Genomic DNA, 16,959 nt, shown 5'->3' with positions numbered 1-16,959 from the left:
GTATCAGAAACTAACTCTGGCCCTCGCCCAACTCAGTCCAACAGGTAGGAGTACGACATCTACGACCATACAATGCCTCGTACGGTGCCATTTGAATACTGGACTGGTAGCTATTATTATACGTAAACTCTGCTAGCGGCAAATAATCTTCCCAATTGCCTCGGAAATCCATTACACAATACCTTAACATATCCTCCAGTATTTGAATCACCCTCTCTGATTGACCATCTATCTAGGGATGAAATGTAGTACTAAAGTCCAGTCTAGAACCCAAAGCCTCGTGCAATTTCTTCCAAAACTAATATGTAAAGCGAGGATCTCTATCTGATATTATGGAAACTGGTACCCCTTGTAGTCTTACAATCTCAGCCATATACAATTTAGCCAACTTCTGCAAAGAATAATCAGTACGAACTGGTATGAAATTGGCAGATTTAGCCAATCGATCTACAATAATCCATACCGAATCCTTCTTGGTAGGCGTTAAGGGCAGCCCACTCACAAAATCCATGGTTACTCTCTCCCACATCCAAAGTGGAATCTTAACTGGCTGTAGTAACCCTGAAGGTAACTGATGTTCAGCCTTCACTTGCTGACAAGTTAAACAGTTACCCACAAAATTCGTTACTTCACGTTTCTATCCTGGCCACCAGTATAACTCACGAACACCTCAGTACATTTTATTCCCGCTGGGATGCATAGCAAAAGAACTACTATGTGCCTCTCACAGTATAGACTACCTCAAATCATTATACCTCGATACACAGACTCTCCCACGGAAGCACATAACTCCTTCACTATTCAACCCAAAATCTAAAGTTTCCCCACTCTTAACCTGTCGAAAACTAGGAACCAGTGACTCATCCAACAACTGTTTACCCTTAACTTGTTCAGTCCACGTCGGTCTAACTTGCAGCTCAGCCAACAAGCTACCATCATAAAACAAGCTGAGATGAGCAAACGTCGCTCTCAAATCAGATACAGGCCTACGGCTCAATGCGTCAACTACCACGTTAGCCTTACCCAGATGGTACTCAATCGAGCAATCATAATCCTTGAGTAGCTCTATCCATCTTCGCCGCCTAAGATTCAACTTCTTCTGAGTGAAGATTCAACTTCTTCTGAGTGAGGAGGTACTTAAGACTCTTGTGATCTGTGTAGATAGTACACTTCTCACCATAGAGATAGTGCCTCCAAATTTTCAGTGCGAAAACCACCGCGACTAACTCTGAGTCATGATTAGGGTAATTCACCTCGTGAGGCTTAAGCTTCTGAAACGCATAAGCAACCAACTTACCGTCCTGAATCAGCACATAACCCAAACCATCGTGTGATGCATCACTGTAGATAGTGAATTCCTTTCCAGACTCTGGCTGTATCAAAACAGGGGTCTCAGTCAGAATTTTCTTCAATTTCTCAAAACTTTCTTGCTGCTTATCAGTCTAGTTAAACGGTACCCCTTTTATGTAGCAACTTATTCAGAGGTGCAGCAATTAAGGAAAACCCTTCAACAAAACGTCTGTAATACCCTACCTGACCCAGAAAACTTCAAATTTTATATACGGTCTTAGGTGGTTTCCAAACCAATACAGCATCAATTTTCTGAGGATCAACCCTAATCCCCTCGGCAGATACCACGTGACCCAGAAATGTCACTTCTGGCAGCCAGAACTCACACTTGCTGAGCTTAGCATACAGTTGTTTCTCCCTTAAAATATACAGAAGAATTCGAAGATGTGCATCATGCTCATCCTCAGTTCTCGAATACACCAAGATATCGTCTATAAATACCACCACGAACCGATCCAAGTAGGGCTAGAATACTCGGTTCATCAAGTCCATGAAGGTTGCTGGTGCATTCGCCAGCCCGGATGGCATCACTAGGAACTCGTAATGACCATAACAAGTCCTAAACGCAGTCTTATACACATCAGCCTCCTTAACTCTCAGCTGATGGTACCCAGAACGAAATCTATTTTGGAGAAAACTGAAACTCCTTGCAACTAATCAAATAAATCATCTATCCTCGGTAAAGGATACTTATTCTTGATAGTCAGTTTATTCAATTGTCGATAGTCGATGCACATGCACATGGTCCCATCCTTCTTCTTTACGAACAACACTGGTGCTCCCCACGGAGTCACGCTAGGTCGAATGAATTCTCGATCCAACAGTTCTTGGATATGAGATTTTAATTCCACCAGCTCTTTCAGTGCATCCTATAAGGGGCAATGGACACTAGAGCTGTTCCTAGCAGAAGCTCGATTCCAAATTCAACTTCGTAGCTCGGAGGCAACCCAAGGAGCTCATCAGGAAATACATCAGAAAAATCCTTAACAGTTCTGACATCTCTAACATAAGAACTCCCAGAATCGGATGCACCAATATAGGCTAGAAATGCCTCACAACCCTTGTGAACTAGTATTTTGGCCCTTAATGCAGAGATCACATGAGACAGAAAGTCCCTTCGCTCCCCAATCACAGCCATCTCCTCATCCTCAGTAGTATTTAATACCATATGCTTAGCAACACAATCCAAACTTGCACAATGTTTAACCAACCAATCCATCCAAGATTAGGTCAAATTTACCAAATGGTAGCTCCATCAAATTCACTAGAAATATAACTCCTTGAACCTCTAGAGGTACATCTCTGAACAACTTGCCCACCCTTATTGATTTTCCCAGTGGACTTAACACTGTCATCTCATTAACAGTACTCTCACACATGATATCTAAGGTTCCAGACACAGTGCATGCAATGTATGAATGCGTAGACCCTATATCAATTAAAGTAGTGGAAGGTACACTATGAATTAGAAACGTACCAATTATAACATCTGGAGCGTCACCATCCTCTCGGCGACGAGCAACATAAGCCAACGCTGGCTACCTCGCCTCAATGTTACCAACACCTCTGCCTGACGCTCCACGACCTTGTCCCACACTATTTCCACCTCTAACCTGCCCACGACCTCTCGGTGGCTGCTGACCACCTCTCGCTGGCTAAACAAAAACTGTCTTGCAGCTTGCATCTGAACAAGCCTCTGAGGACAATTCTTAACTTGATGCTCCATAGACCCACATCTGAAACATGCCTGAATCTTCTTCCAGCACTCACTCAAATGGTGTCTCACACAATCAGCACAAGGCTGTTGTCTTGCAACAGAAACCATAGCTCGGACTGGCCCATCAAACCTGGCCTTCTTTTTAGGCCTTCTAGAAGAACTTGAGGGCTCTGAATCCCTCTCATATATGCGCTTATCCTTCTCACAGTTCTGGCGCTCAGAGCGCTTCACATCCTGGGCAATTTTTTCCTTTTCAATTAGGGCAGCAAAATCTTGCTCCCTCTGCGAAGCTATCAATACTCGTAACTCATCCCTGCGGCCGTCCTCAGATCACACACAGCATTCATATTCAGTCACCACTATCCCATGAGCATAACGACTCAGTCGCAGAAACTCTGCCTCATATTCAGCCATAGTTTTATTCCCCTGGATCAAACTCAAAAATTCCTTTCTTTGGGCGTCCACATAACTTGCGCCCACATACTTTCGTTGTAATGCCACCTTAAAGAAATCCCACATTAATCGGTCGGCCTGAGTACCTTCTCTCATAGTAAGCCACCACTGATAGGCTTCATCTCATAATAAAGACACTGCTCCTTTTAGCTTTTACTCAGAAGTGCAGTCGAAGTCATCCATTATTCTCTCCCTGGCTTCCAACCAGTATTCAGCCATATTAGGGACTACTCCAGAAATACCCCTAAAAATTTTTGCTCCATTCAATCGGAGTCGTTCTAAAATCGACCCACGGCCCACAGCACGAGTACTGGACCCTGCGACCCTTTCTAGAATCTAGAGCATAGCTTGGGATAGTGCATCATCCCCAGCCGCTTGATCGAATGATCCCGTCTCAGTTACCGATGAAGCTGGTGCTTCCCTAGCCCCAACATTAGGCATGTGGCCGGATGTCGATGACCCAACCCTAGCACTTCCTCGACCTCTACCGCGGCCTCGAGTACCCTTAGCGCGAGTACCTCTAGTGCTCATATCTAGCAACGTATTATCTGTTTACGAAGTTTTATGCATTAGTTAGTAATTCCAGTAATTATTAACAGATGTCTTCTAAAAAGCAGTAGTCAGAGTTTTTTTTTTCGCAAATCAAAAGTCTCCCTACAGTTTCCAGTTTCCCTACAGTCTCAGTTTACTCTAACTAAAGAGTTTCAATACAGTCTTATTATCTTTAGTAGTCTCTCAATGTATTTCAGTTAAGCAGTCTACAGTATAAAGAAACTTACAGATTCAGTGCTGGAGACTCGGTGTGCCACACTTGTAAACCTTCCAAAACACTTTAAGAATAGTTTTCAAAAATTCTAGATATTTTCAAAACCCATTACACGGCCGAGTTTTCCAACTTGACTCTGATCCAATAAATATAGCACCCCAAACCTGGCCTAGATGTTATGGTCGAATCTGACATGTGACACTGAAGTGTCTTTTGAACATTTAACTCATTGGTAAAAATTTGTTTCTAACTTAAAATAGACCCCTTTATTGATTATTTAACAAATCAACTAGACAAAACGTTTGTCTTTTTATCTGATATTGTTTTAATAAGTTGGTCTAAAATCGCAGAAGTTTTATTTCTTTAAATTTTATTGTTTAAAACTCGTGTATTTGAAACAGTAATTGTTTTAAAAATTCGTCTTCTCCTATCTTGCAGTTTAAAATCTGTAAGTAAAAGCTCAATTAAAAATTTAAACCAACTTAAAGGTCTTATTAAAAAAACAAAACCCAACTTATAAATTAAATAAAAATACAAGCAAGTGTGAACAGCAGTAGTTGTCTGGCCACCTCCAAGTCCCTCTTAGCACCGAATTGCTTATGGCTAAGGATTACCTGCACAGGTAAAAGAAGTGGGTGAGTTTACGAAGCTTAGTATGTAATCTCCTACCAAATAGTCAGCATATAACATGCAGTAATAGTCTAGGCCCGAGCCGTATTCAATATCAGTACAGTGTGGGCCTAACCCGATACAGTAACAATGTGAACCTTAGCCTAATACAGTAACAGTATAGTGCCATAATGCAACCCATCCCAATCCAACCAACACACCACTCCGTACCACCAACACACCATGTGGGGATAAAATCGACCCACCCAAATTAACACACAATATCGCAAAGAAAGTCTAGTATAATATCGCAATAAGTCGCTAATAATAGTATATGTGGCACGACCACCAAGATAAGATACTTTCCCCATATCAGTATCCCAACCCCATGCAGTATGTAATGTCATAAATCATACGTGTATGCAAAACTTCATACTCAGTAACAGTCATATATATATCATAAAACAAATTAGCCACACATAAGATAAGGCCATAATAGTCATTTCATCTACTAAAAGTATTTCAGTCATTTTACCCTATGGGTGTGTTTCAGTCATTTATTGACTGCTCAAAAGGTCCGTAGTCACCTCGAGCGACTCAGGTAACCTAAATGGTCATAATAGTGTAAATGGGCCCAAGGCCCATTACTCGGCCCAAGTGCGCCGAAACGCTAGTGCAGCCAGTTCAGCCCAGAATTTACCACGGCTATGGGTTCTACTTAGCCCAGTCCAATATTTTCCACAAATCATGGTTTTCATCTATGGAGGGCCCACGAGCCCATTGGGCCCATACAGCCCAATGTGGCCCATTACGGCCTACGGCCATGGAATAGCTTATGGAGACCTCTACAGTCTATCGCCCATGATTTGAAGATTTGGTTTACCATATGAGCTATCACACACTCAAGTGGTCTCAAATGCCATACTTTCAGCTTTTTAGCTTTTACCGTCTAACAGTTATAGCGGGGCGTATACACACCTGATTGTAGAAATGCACCAAGATCCACGAGCATCTAAAATCTACGTTCATACAAGTTTTTCACTAGTCGCTAAACAATAGGGTTAATCTCCTTCTTTTACATCCTTAACCAAAACTAAATTAATACTTTCCTCGATTGTCAAAAGTGGCTTAGCCCATTTATACCACTGACGAAGGTTGACTACAATCTTCTTGACGAATATCTGCATTACAAATGGATTTATTAAACGAAATTGTTTAATCATGTGGTTTAAATCCACTTCATGATAACTTACAGAAATAAAGCTAGCATTCGGCCTACACCTAGAATGTTAGCCTACATACCTACCTTAGATCAAGAGAAGAGAGAAAGGTTTCGACAACTTGGTATTACTTGATACTCTTTAAATCCTCGAGGAGTTTGAATCGTCAGAGAAGAGTGATATACAACTGAGCCACAGACAATAAAGAGTGATAGCTCTCGATCAAAAAGGAAATAATAAGAGGAGTTTGAATCGTCGAGGAGTTTGAATCGTCAGAGAAGAGTGATATACAACTGAGCCACAGACAATAAAGAGAGATAGCTCTCGATCAAAAAGGAAATAATAAGAGGTAGAAATTAAAGACAGAAAGAGAAGGATATTCGGGCAAAGAAGAATAAGAGAAGAGAAAGAAGATTCAGCCAGCAGAGAAGAGTAGAGAAAAAGTGAGAAAAGGGAGGATTCAGTAATAAGAGGAGAGGGGAAAGAGGAAAGAAACGAGCAGAAAAGGACAGACCCGAGAGGTGCTTCCCAAAACTTAGCAAAATTCGGCACCCAAAAGCTAATAGGTCAAACATGAAACTGACCGAAACCGAAGCAGACAGAGAGAACCCCCAAAACCGAATATCGTTAGTACCTAGGGACAAAATTCAGCAGATACTACCCCCAAAAAGTTCTTCCAAATGCCAAAAACAACAACATTTCCCCCCAGTCGAATTCTCAAAGCTTGAATTACCCCAAACGGTACACATTCCCCCTCCTAATCAAATTCCTTAATTTTCTCCTAATATCTCTCCCCTTATCCCTCCTTAATTTACTCCACCAATTCCTCCTCAACTCCCCCAACAACTCTATTCAAATTCTATTCAAACTCCCCTTAGTTGTGTTTCAGTCCAACTCCACTACCTACACAGCTCAAGCAGCAAAATAAATACTCCATTGCGCAACCCAAGACTTGAACCTCAGACCTCACAGTTACACAACATGCCACCTTGCCACTAAACTACATGATCTTTTTGTGTCATAAAACCAACACTATTATTTATAAGGCCTATAAGCCAATGTCCACTTTCATACAAGAGCAAAACTAAAATTTTTGCAAAAGCCAAGACTTGAACCCAAGCTTCTCTAACACTCTCATGCACACCCAAATCACTTAGCCATTAAAACAAACAAGCAATTTGTGTCAAAATATGCAAAAATTAAAGACTTAGATTTTTGGGGCATTACATGTCAACCATATTTGGATCGATTTATTATGTTATTCATTGATAATTTTTTGATATACTCGTTGAATTAATTAGATCATGCTGAGCATTTGAAAATTGTGTTACAAATTTTACATGAAAAATAAACTTTATGCGAAATCCAGCAAATGTGAGTTTTAGTTACAAGAAGTTGGTTGTCTGGGTAATGTTATTTTGATTGATATCATTCATGTTAATCTGAACAAAATATTTGCGATTGTTGATTGGAAGGTTTCGTCGAATGTTTTTGAGGTTCGTAGTTTTCTGGGTTTGGTAGGATATTATCGACATTTTATTAAAAACTTTTCTATTATAGCTTCTCCGATGACTAAATTGTTTCAAAAAGATGTTAACTTTGCCTGGACCGATAAATTTTAGAACAGTTTTGAGTAGTTGAAAAACATGTAAATGGAAGCTCCAATTTTGACTCAAGCTGAACCTGAGAAATAACTTATAGTGCATAGCGATACATCTCTTTGTGGTTTAGGCTATGTTTTGATGCAAAGTGGTAAAGTAATTGCTTATGCCTCGAGACAGTTGTATCCTCATGAGTGGAACTATTCGACACATGATTTAGAGTTGACTGTAGTAGTTTTTACTTTGAAGATCAGGCGACACTATTTACACGGTGAAAAATATCATATTTTTACTAATCATAAAAGTTTGAAATATTCAATGACTCAGAAAGAATTAAATTAGCATCAACGTAGGTGGCTCGAATTATTAAAATATTATGATTTAGTAATTGACTATAATCCTGGGAAAGCTAATGTTGTTGCGGACGTTTGAGTCAGAAGTCTTTATTTTCTTTGAGGGCTATGAATGCAAATTTGACATTCAACTTGATGGTTCTATTTTGGATGAGTTGATAGTAAAGTCGGTATTTCTGTTGAAGATTCAAGAATTATAGAAAGTCGATTCAAAGTTCTTAACGAAGTTTGACTTAGTTAAAAGTGGTTAGCAGTCTGATTTTAGCATCAAAAATGATGATTGTTTGTATTGTCCATAGTTGATTGTGTGTACCAAATGATTCAAAATTAAAACGAGAATTATTGAATGAAGCTCGCAATAGTGTCTACTCGATTCACCTTAGAAGTACAAAGATGCATAATGATTTGAAACAACAGAATTTGTATCTAGACGTTTAGTTTGCTAATAGGTGAAAGTTGAACATCAGGTTCCGTCAAGTTTGTTGCAACCAGTAATGATTCTTGAATGGAAGTGGGAAACGAGTCACTATGGATATTGTTTCAGGGCTACCTTTAAATCCGAAAAGAAAAGATTCGATTTGGGTTATTATGGATAAATTTAAGAAACTGACTCACTTTATTCCTTTCAGAACTAACTACTCACTTGAGAAATTGGCTGAATTGTATTTTTTGAATTTGTGAGATTGCATGGCGTGCCATTGTCAATTATATCAGATCATGATCTAAATTTTACCTCTAGATTTTGGGGTAAGTTGCACGAAGCTTTAGGCTCAAAATTGAATTTTAGTATTGTTTTTCATCTACAAATAGATGGTAAGTCTGAGTGAATTATCCAGATTTTAGAAGATATGTTGCGTGTTGTACCATTGTATTCGAAGGCAGCTGGAAAAAGTATTTTTCGTTAGGCAAATTCGTGTATAATAATAGTTATCAGTCGAGCATAAAAATGGCTCTATATGAGGCTTTATACGGACGTAAGTGTAGAAGTTCATTGTATTGGTCTGAATTGAATGAGAAGATTAGCTGGAGTTGATTTAGTTTGAGAAACAGAAGACTCAGTACTAGATTTATTGGACCGTATGAAGTTCAAGAAAAAATCGGACCCATAGCGTATCGCTTAGCATTTCCTCCAAAACTTGACAAAATTCCTAACATTTTTCACGTTTTGATGCTCTAACGTTACCGTTTTGATCCGTCGTATGTTTTACCTATCGATAAAATTGAATTATAGCCTGATTTGACTTATGATGAGGAGCAGGTGAAAATCTTAGCTCGGGAAATAAAAGAGTTGATAAAGAAATTTGTATCGTTAGTTAAAGTTTTATTGCGTAGACATGGGATTGAAGAAGCAGTAAGAAATTATGAAATCTCAATATCCAGACCTTTTCTCTAGTAAGATTTTCGAGGACGAAAATTCCTTTAAAGGAGGAGAGTTGTAATATCCCATTTTTCAGTGGTGTCAGAAACAGTGGTTTCGAGACCACAATTCCAATATGTGTGATCGTGTTTTAATATTTAGTTAATGTTTATGGAATTTTATTAGGGTTATATTAAATTTTGGTAAAGAAATTTTAAGGTTTAATTAGTTAATTGAAGAAAAAGGATTAAATTGTGAAAGACACAAAACTTAGTAATTAATGAATTATATTGACTTGATAGTTTAATTAATGATGTTGAGGGGACTTATGAAGTGATTTATCCATAAAGTTTATTGATGGATTGTTTAAGGCTTGAAAATATGTTAAAATGCATGTTTAATTTTAAGGGCACTTTGTAATTAAGTTAATAAAGTTTAATAATTAACACAAAATTTAGTATCATCTTCCCTAAAAGGGTTCTTCCACCAAAAATAGAAAAGAAATCCACCATTTTTATGCTCGAAAGGTTCGGTTACAGTTCCCTTTTGTATGTGAGTTCAATTTAAGCTCATTTCTTGTAATTTTTATGTTTTTTGGATCATTGCAACTAGGTCCAACTAACCCATAGCTTCGTTTTTGAAACTGGTAAGGCTTTTGAAATGTGCCATGGATGAATTCTTAGTATTATGAGATTAGATGATGAATTAGAGTTATTAGTTGTTTGTTATGAGTAAATTATAAATTGATTTTTATTAGTTTTTGAGCAAAGGATTAAATAGATAAAATGTTAGAAGTGATAGGGAATTTTAGTGAATTTAGAATAAATATGGGCTGAATATAGTGGGGTGAAAATTCGGCTAGCATGTTATGTTATAAAGTTTTGTTAATTTTGGTATTTTGAGGGTAAGGACTAAATTGTGATAAATGTAAAAGTTAGGGAAAAATTTGTAATTAACGAAAAATTTAAGGGTCTTATGCATTAAATTGAGTGTGAAATGTATGTAAATTTAATATAATATATTTAATTACTATATAGATATGGACACAAGTCATAAAGACAATAACCGAGGAAAGGGAAAAATTGTAAAGTAGTCCTTACGCTTGAATCGGGAATGGATCGTAGGTAAGATTATTGTGTTTTGTATTAGAATTTTAATTTATTTTTGTTTTAGATTACTTGTTCCTAGTTAATTGATTTATATATAAATGTGAAGTTAATTTTGGTTATTTATATAACCATGTGAATTGCAAGTAATTATGTATACACTTTGATATCCCTGTTTGCACATCTGTGACCCTGTTTGCACTTCGGTGCCCCTAACTTCACATTAGTGCCCCTGTTTTGCATCTATGATGCCCTTGAAAATCAAGTAATTACTAAGTATGTGAATCAAGTACTAGTGATTTAGACTAAATGTTATGGAGTCCTACGAACCAGTTACATATTTGTATGTAAGGTTTATTTATGGATTGTTACCTGGAATAGGTAGAATCCTATTATGACAAATTTCCAAAGAAGACGTTCATTTCGATTTGGTTGCTTATGAAAACAAAAGTACCATGTATTTGAATATTAGGATGAACATGTTATAATTTTAATTGTTTATTTTAGTTAAGTCAAGTAGATGTTATACTATGATCTTACTATGCTATTTAAGCTTATTTGTTTTTCTCTTGTTATTTTGTAGTTATCAATTGTAGACTGATTGGATTAATCGATCGAATAGCTCACACTATCCAATCATTTTGGTAGCTTTTGTATCTCTTTTTGGGTTGTCTCATGTGTATATAGGTTTTGTTTGTATGTTGTGAATGTTAATGGTAATGGCTGATTAAAAAGATTGGTTAGCTTTTTTTGAGTATGTTTTGAAATGTTGGAATATGAAACCTTATGTATAAACGGAAGTCTTGATGTTTATTTGGTAAACTTTGCAGCATGTTCAAAATGTAATAATAATATGGTTAGTTTTGGGAGTTTGAATTGGGGAATGATATTAGACAAAGTCTTGTTAGGTTATTTGAATATTTAGTTATGAATTGAGGTGTCTATGAATGGTACATTGGTTAGAACCTTTAGGTTGATTGTTTTGAAATGTTTTAAGAGTTTATAAAGAGTGTTATGATTATAGGAATGTGTGTGTTATTAGAGTACCTTGTTGTGAAAGATTTGGTATTGAATTGGCTTGTATTAGGGGCTAAATGATTACTACACCACCATGTGTCACACATGGTCACCCTACACAACCGTGTGTGCTTTATTGTTTTAGGTGCAGGTTTCACACAGTCTGAGACATGGTCGTGTGTCTCAAGTCAATGGGTTACAAGGGCTAGCACACGACCTGCAACATGGCCATGTGAGGCATGTCAGTGTGTTACATGGTTAGACACACGGGCTAGGACACGACCGTGTGTCTATACTTCAAATGCTCACATGGTCTAAGCTATGTCACACGGCCGTGTAACCCCTACTTTTTAAATTTTGTTTTATGAAATTTTTTATTTTTTTATTTAATCCCGAATTGTTCTTGAACTATTTTTAGGGCCTCGTAAGCCCGATTTAAGGTCCATAAAAGTATTTGCACCATGAATTGAATTATTTATTGTATATTTATAAATTATTTAAATATTTGTTACGAAATGTCGTGAAATGACCTATTTTTCTTAGTAACTCTTTGTAACCCTAACTTGGTAACGACGTCGAGTTAGGGGTGTTACAAAAACTAAGGATTGAAGTTAATGTATAAGATGGTTTCCTCACTCGGGGTAAGTATTCTAGACTCATATATGGCTTCCTGTGAGAGTAAGCTTGGCTATGTTTGTGAATGAAAAGATATACGAGAAAATACTGGCATGGAATTTGATTAGGTTTCAAAAAAAATAAAGGCTACTATACGTGGGTGTTAGGTGAGTCTTTAAAAAGACTCATGCATGCGTAATATGTCTTTTATAAATGCTAAGTAGCTAAAGCATGAGAGTGAAATTAGTAAATCATGATGTGACGAGTCTGATAAGAAATGTAGGACTCATGAATTTGAATGACTCTAGTGTGCTTATGTTTGAAAGTAAGAACGAGTCTGATAGGAAGTGCATATGCCATGTAAGCATAAGAATTTTTGTTATGAGTAAGTCAAGATATGAGGAGTTCATAAAAGATGGGGTCTAAGTATGAAGAGTCTGTGTCTCTCTCTAGAGTCGTCAAAGGTGTTCTAGACTAAAAACACGAATCTCTGAAAAGACAAGCACATGACCATGGCACTAAAGAAGACTATATTTTGTAGGACCATAATTGGTGGGTTATGACATCATATGAGAAAAATTAAGGAAGATTATTACCTAATATGGTTCTTTGTGTTGTTGGAAAAACGGGTTTGGAAAAATGCAACGAAAAATAAATTTAGGGAAAAACCGGAGTTTAAAACTTTTCCAAAACAAGATCTAAGTTGTGATATTTAAAGTAATAAACACTTAATCGAATTTGTACCTTTTCGATTCATCTAGGCTGAGCGCTTCGACTGAGTAGTCTTCTTCGCTATCCTCAAGCTCACATTTGCCGAGTGTGGGCTCGCTTCGAATTAGAAAATTTTTCACAATAATTACCAGTAGGTAATTTTTAAATTTCTCTAAACTTTTGGGTCCAGTTGTAAATAAGAAAAATATCTCTAGAAATTTTCAAGAATAATCTCTTTAGATAATTTTCTCTCTACAACTTTCTCTTGAATCCAAGTGTGTGTAAATAATGACCCAAGACTTTCTTTATATAGGAAGAGTTTAGAGAGTACAACTATGATTAAACTTAATCACTACAATATTATATTAATCTAATATTTATCTTGACAAATATTATATTAATTTAATATTAAATCTTATTAAAATAATATAATAAACTTAAATTAAATTTAATATTAAGATAATGACTTTAATATTAAATTAATAAAATATAATTAAGGTAAGTATTAAATTTAATTTAATATTAAACTATTAAAATAATAATATTTTTGGAATAGTTAATCTGAAATCAAATTCTCTAGTAGAGTCCTAGTAGGAGTGTAACTCTTCCACTGTTCAACCACCGATGACCAACCGCCACTAGCCACCAAGACGCCAGCTTCGCAGCTTCTGGCAATGTTGTGTCTGGTGATGTAGGCGCAACACCCTTACGACACCCTGAGTCAGTTCAGTTGGTACCGGTTCGATCTGAGTCAATGATGACTTGTCCAGTCCAATTTCACATACTGAGCCAAGTTCGACCAGTTTTTGGTTCTTGGTCTGGGTTTTGGGATCCCGAGCCCTATTTACGATCTCAGGTCTAATTTTCAAGGTCAATTACCCATTGGACCAATTGTCTGACTTGAAAATTAACTTCCAAAAATATCATATTGTTATGAATACCTTATTAAGTGGATGTCCATCATGATCAAGATAAAGTTTTAATGTACTTTAAATTCTAATGGTTATTAGAATTAGATCTTTACTTGTTTTATATTTCTTATGCCTATAAATAGAGTCTCTGGTAAGGCATTGTAATCATCCTTTTATCAATAAAGTACATTCCCTTTTATATTTTCTTTGTGCATTATGAGATTATAAATACTTCCCATTACAATTGGTTTTTGATCAAGAGCTAAATATTTCTCATCTTTGAATTTTGTATGTGCATATATATTCCAATTGCTCCACCACAATGCACAAAGATGAGTGAATCCTCAAAGAAAGTTGGGAATATATATTAATTACAAGTTTCTTTGTATTATTAGATGATTTGAATGCATTAGAGATTCAATTATGACATTATTTATGATTATAAATTTGATTCGATAGTTTTCCCGACATTAGGGGAAGAGAAATAATAACTTGTAATGAGTTAGGGGGAGAATAATTTGAAACAAAAGTTCAATAAAGATAACTTATTAAAAGTTAACTATAAGATATATTTACAAAATTATTGAGAATAACCAAGTTAATATTTTAATTTGAACCAAAAGTCCCAGTAGGACAATCAGTTAGAATAAATAATAGATTGACCGGTTCCAAAAATGAAAATTCTTCTAGATGGTGATATGGTGAAGGCGGGTGCTCCAGAAGAGACCCAAGGCATAACTAATAAGTAAAACTCTAGAAGAGATTCAGGTACCTGAAATTGAATTTTAAAATAATGAAAATAAGAGATCTCGATAAGTTATGTCAATTCGAGAAAATGTAGAACCGAATAATAAAAATGGTCGACAATGATTTTGCATGAAATTTTCTTATTGAAATAATGAAATAAAAGGAGGATCTTGAATAAATCTATTGAGAAATATAGATATGGAATAAATTGATCACAATAGAAAGATACAACTCAAGTAAAATTAAATTCGTGGAGTTTTTGAACCAGTAGTGCAAATATCTAAAGGTATAAAGCTAGTGAGGGTGCAATTGAAGTAGTTTTACAAAAGCGAAATAAAAATATAAAGTTTTTTTTGCTAAGTTCTGGCATTGATTATGAAAAGCTATAATTTTGTGGTGGATTCAATAACCTTTAGATATATTATTAAATTGAAAAATTCATAAAAGATTTAACTTATGTCTAATGGTTATTGTTACAACCTTTATGAATCACTATATAGTAGCATATTGAAATTCTCAAGAAATTGTTCATTTCTATGAATTGAAATAATTTAAACATATGTGGTAAATTTGACTTAGTGAATAGTAGTTGAAGGAGGACCATAAAATGATCCAAAATACCTATTTGTGTTTTTATTAAAGAATCATGATTAGCGTTTGTTATGATTATTGTTGAATCTCCTGAAGAGATCAAAATATATTTCCCAAATTTCCTTACTCATAAATTTTAAAAGAATGGTAATATAAATGCTTAGCAAATACATTCAAATAGTCATTAAAAAACTAGTATTCAAGATTGAATACGTAGAATATGAGAAAATATGTGATGTTTTCATGAGGGGGAGTAAATACGCATTGCACTCTTTTTCCCTTAATCGAGGTTTTGTCCCATTGGGTTTTCCTAGTAAGGTTTTTAATGAGGCATCATATTATGCGTATTATAGACTGTGTACTCTTTTTCCTTCACTAGGTTTTTATCCCACAAGGATTTTCCTAATAAGTTTTTACCGAGGAACATTATCTACCAATAGACATCCAAGGGGGAGTGTTATGAATATGTTATTAAGTGGATGATATGTTATTAAGTGGATGTCCATCATGATGAAGATAAAGTTTTAATGTACTTTAAATTCTAATAGTTATTAGAATTAGATCTCTACTTCTTTTATATTTCTTATGCCTATAAATAGAGACTCGATGAAGTATTGTAATCATCCTTTTTATCAATAAAGTAAATTCTCTATTGCTTTCATATTTTCTTTATTCTTTATTCTTTCCATCTCTTTTATTTTATAACACATATTAATTTTAATTGATTTGATTAATTTAATTTTACTTGATCAAAATTAATTTTTCCAAAATCATTTAGATTTTCCAAATTAATTTTTCAAGCAAATTCTTTATTCAAATTTTCTAGTTGAACAATTCTCACGACCACCTAATTTTATTCCACATTGAATAAATCGACTCAATTAAATTATTCCTGAAGTAATAGAATTTTCTTCTGATTCAAATGAAGTCCTATCGAGCTTTTTTTGAACTAGCAGAGGGATCAATCGAACATATACAATTAGGCTCTAATGATTGCAATTATGTCTAGAAGCATCGTTTTGATAATTCGCAATTACTTAATCATGGAGTCAGTCCACAAGAAGTACCATGATTGAAAACTCCTTATTGTATACTATTTACGAAAGCAATTCATCCAAGCTTTTTGTCCAATGACCTCATCATGTGTGTGTTACCCTCATATGATCTCTTTGATTCCTTTAAGTTAAATCTATTCACTCAATACAATCCTATTTTATCTCATTGTCACTATTGTGTCTTCTTAATAATTAATATGATCACTGTCAACCAATGACTGTGATAAATTGCTCGTTCAAGAACAAGCAACCCGTGGCCACGTTCCATATTTATCAATCCACATAATGCCAATGAGAGGATATCATTAACTCTTTAATTGAGCTATGAATTCCACTGTTGCTTGTAAAGTCATGCCATACACAATTCATGTAGCCAACATACCGACTATGGGCTCGATCATCTTTGGAGTAGAAGCCTCCACTTATATCAAAGCACGAGTTGATTAACATGGTCAGTGACTAACTCAAGATTTAGGTAAATCATAACATGAACGTCACAAGTGAATTAATTCACAAATGGATTTAGAATTAACTTATCTTGGGTCCAGTCCAATTTATCATGCTACCAATAAATACATCTATGTCTCTGCTCGTGGAGTCAACTGCTCTTATAGCCTAGACTAGCCATCTCCCTAATTGGAATTGTGGGCGACATAATAATCCTTCTCTGTATTTGAATCAAATGCTCACTTTGATTCTTTTATGGGATAAAGGACTCAGTTAGATTATCAATTGAAGTAAGTTTTCTTTCTCGCAATGAAAATGTTCTTTACAATGCCA

The 16,959-nt window shown here is 35.7% G+C and overlaps 1 protein-coding gene across 1 annotated transcript; it reads right to left on the bottom strand.

The window, feature by feature from the left end:
• Positions 1–10: 10 nt before the first annotated feature.
• LOC105797551 (uncharacterized) lies at positions 11–2,518 on the bottom strand. The gene is made up of 6 exons (XM_012627508.2): positions 2,238–2,518; positions 1,564–1,708; positions 1,254–1,373; positions 770–1,099; positions 347–592; positions 11–232 (listed from the first exon to the last, which is right to left on the bottom strand). The coding sequence occupies exons 1-6, from the start codon at positions 2,516–2,518 to the stop codon at positions 11–13; spliced, it is 1,344 nt and encodes a 447-aa protein (XP_012482962.2).
• Between the last annotated feature and the right edge of the window lie 14,441 nt (positions 2,519–16,959).

This window comes from Gossypium raimondii, chromosome 9, assembly GCF_025698545.1.
Source record: "Gossypium raimondii isolate GPD5lz chromosome 9, ASM2569854v1, whole genome shotgun sequence".
Taxonomy (NCBI): Eukaryota; Viridiplantae; Streptophyta; class Magnoliopsida; order Malvales; family Malvaceae; genus Gossypium; species Gossypium raimondii.
The sequence above is the reverse complement of the archived record's forward strand: the minus strand, read 5'-3'. Positions and strand labels throughout refer to the sequence as shown.

Coding starts and splice junctions, on each gene's coding strand:
- LOC105797551 (XM_012627508.2), bottom strand. CDS start 2,518: ATGGTATTAAATACTACTGAGGATGAGGAGATGGCTGTGATTGGGGAG. Junction 1,709..2,237: donor CTGCTAGGAACAGCTCTAGT/GTCCATTGCCCC, acceptor GTATATTTTAAG/GGAGAAACAACTGTATGCTA. Junction 1,374..1,563: donor TTTGGAAACCACCTAAGACC/GTATATAAAATT, acceptor GTTTTGATACAG/CCAGAGTCTGGAAAGGAATT.